Source organism: Sinocyclocheilus rhinocerous, unplaced genomic scaffold, assembly GCF_001515625.1.
Source record: "Sinocyclocheilus rhinocerous isolate Xijiao unplaced genomic scaffold, SAMN03320098_v1.1 scaffold2853, whole genome shotgun sequence".
Classification (NCBI taxonomy): Eukaryota; Metazoa; Chordata; class Actinopteri; order Cypriniformes; family Cyprinidae; genus Sinocyclocheilus; species Sinocyclocheilus rhinocerous.
This window is the reverse complement of record NW_015648473.1, coordinates 134116-135126: the sequence shown is the minus strand read 5'-3', so window position 1 is coordinate 135126 and position 1011 is coordinate 134116. Positions and strand designations below refer to the sequence as shown.

Sequence of the window (1011 nt, the reverse complement as noted above, 5' to 3'; positions counted from 1 at the left end):
TAATTTAATTTAATTATTTATTTTATTTTATTTTATTTTATTTTATTTTTCATGTGCAGTTCCCCTCCTCTCCGCTAGCGGTCGCGCGTCACTCCGCAAATCTCGCATGCGAACACGCGAGCGAACGCACCACGTGCTCCTCCGCATGTGTACGGCATGGCGAACTGGACGCAGGAGGACGGAGCTGCGAAACCCGTCACAAACCCCGCAGACGTCTCGACGGTAGCGCAGATATCCAGTGGAAATGTCGCGGCGGTTCCGTGTCTCATCCCGTCGTTCGCGGACGCGGTGAAGCTGCTGAACGCGCGGTACTCGTGTCTGGTGCTGGACTCGCACCGCAGGCACATCTCACTGTCGCCCGAACACCTGCGGAAGAAACGCACGGGAATCCGGGAGGAACTCGACGCTGAGCTGCTCAAGTACTCCAGCAGGTAAAACCACAGGCTGCAAAGAAAATACCATGGTAAATGATGGTAACGCCGAGGTATTTTCACACAAACAGTATGGTTCTGTAACGTTTGCACATTATTATTAGGCTTCAAGTACTTGCCTTTCAATATTTTGAGACCATGATACCTTTAAAAAAATACTGTAGTACTTTTTGTAATGTTGTCATTGTGTGTCAGTGCTGTTGAACAGAAGTCAGTCACAGCTGATACAGAAGCATGGTGTAATATGCCTTTGTAAGGTTGTAGTCAACTTATAAAAACAGAATAAATCTAGTGCACTAGTTTGAGTATGACTTGCATGTAGTTTATGTGTAGAAATTAGCAATGTATAACAGCCAGATTACAAAACCAGTTAACAATTATCCATCTTTTCTGCGATACGTGATGGAAAGTTTTCGAAGTTTTCTATCTTCTATTCTATTCTATATTTGTGAACTCGGTGTCTCAAATTAGGTAATAATAGTCCTTTTTTTACTCTACAGAGGAGAATTTTGCTAAATATATGCTCTATATCACACACACACACACACACATATATATATATATGTGTGTGTGTGTGTGT

At 43.0% G+C, this 1011-nt stretch overlaps 1 protein-coding gene across 1 annotated transcript in view; it reads left to right on the top strand.

Moving 5' to 3' along the window:
• Positions 1 to 99: 99 nt before the first annotated feature.
• LOC107709722 (RNA polymerase I subunit F) overlaps positions 100 to 1011 on the top strand; it is a 4793-nt gene continuing 3881 nt past the window's right edge. The window contains exon 1 of the mRNA XM_016514314.1: positions 100 to 431. Coding sequence (XP_016369800.1) covers positions 157 to 431 — 275 coding nt within the window. The 5' untranslated portion in view covers positions 100 to 156. The remainder of the gene's footprint in view (positions 432 to 1011) is intronic.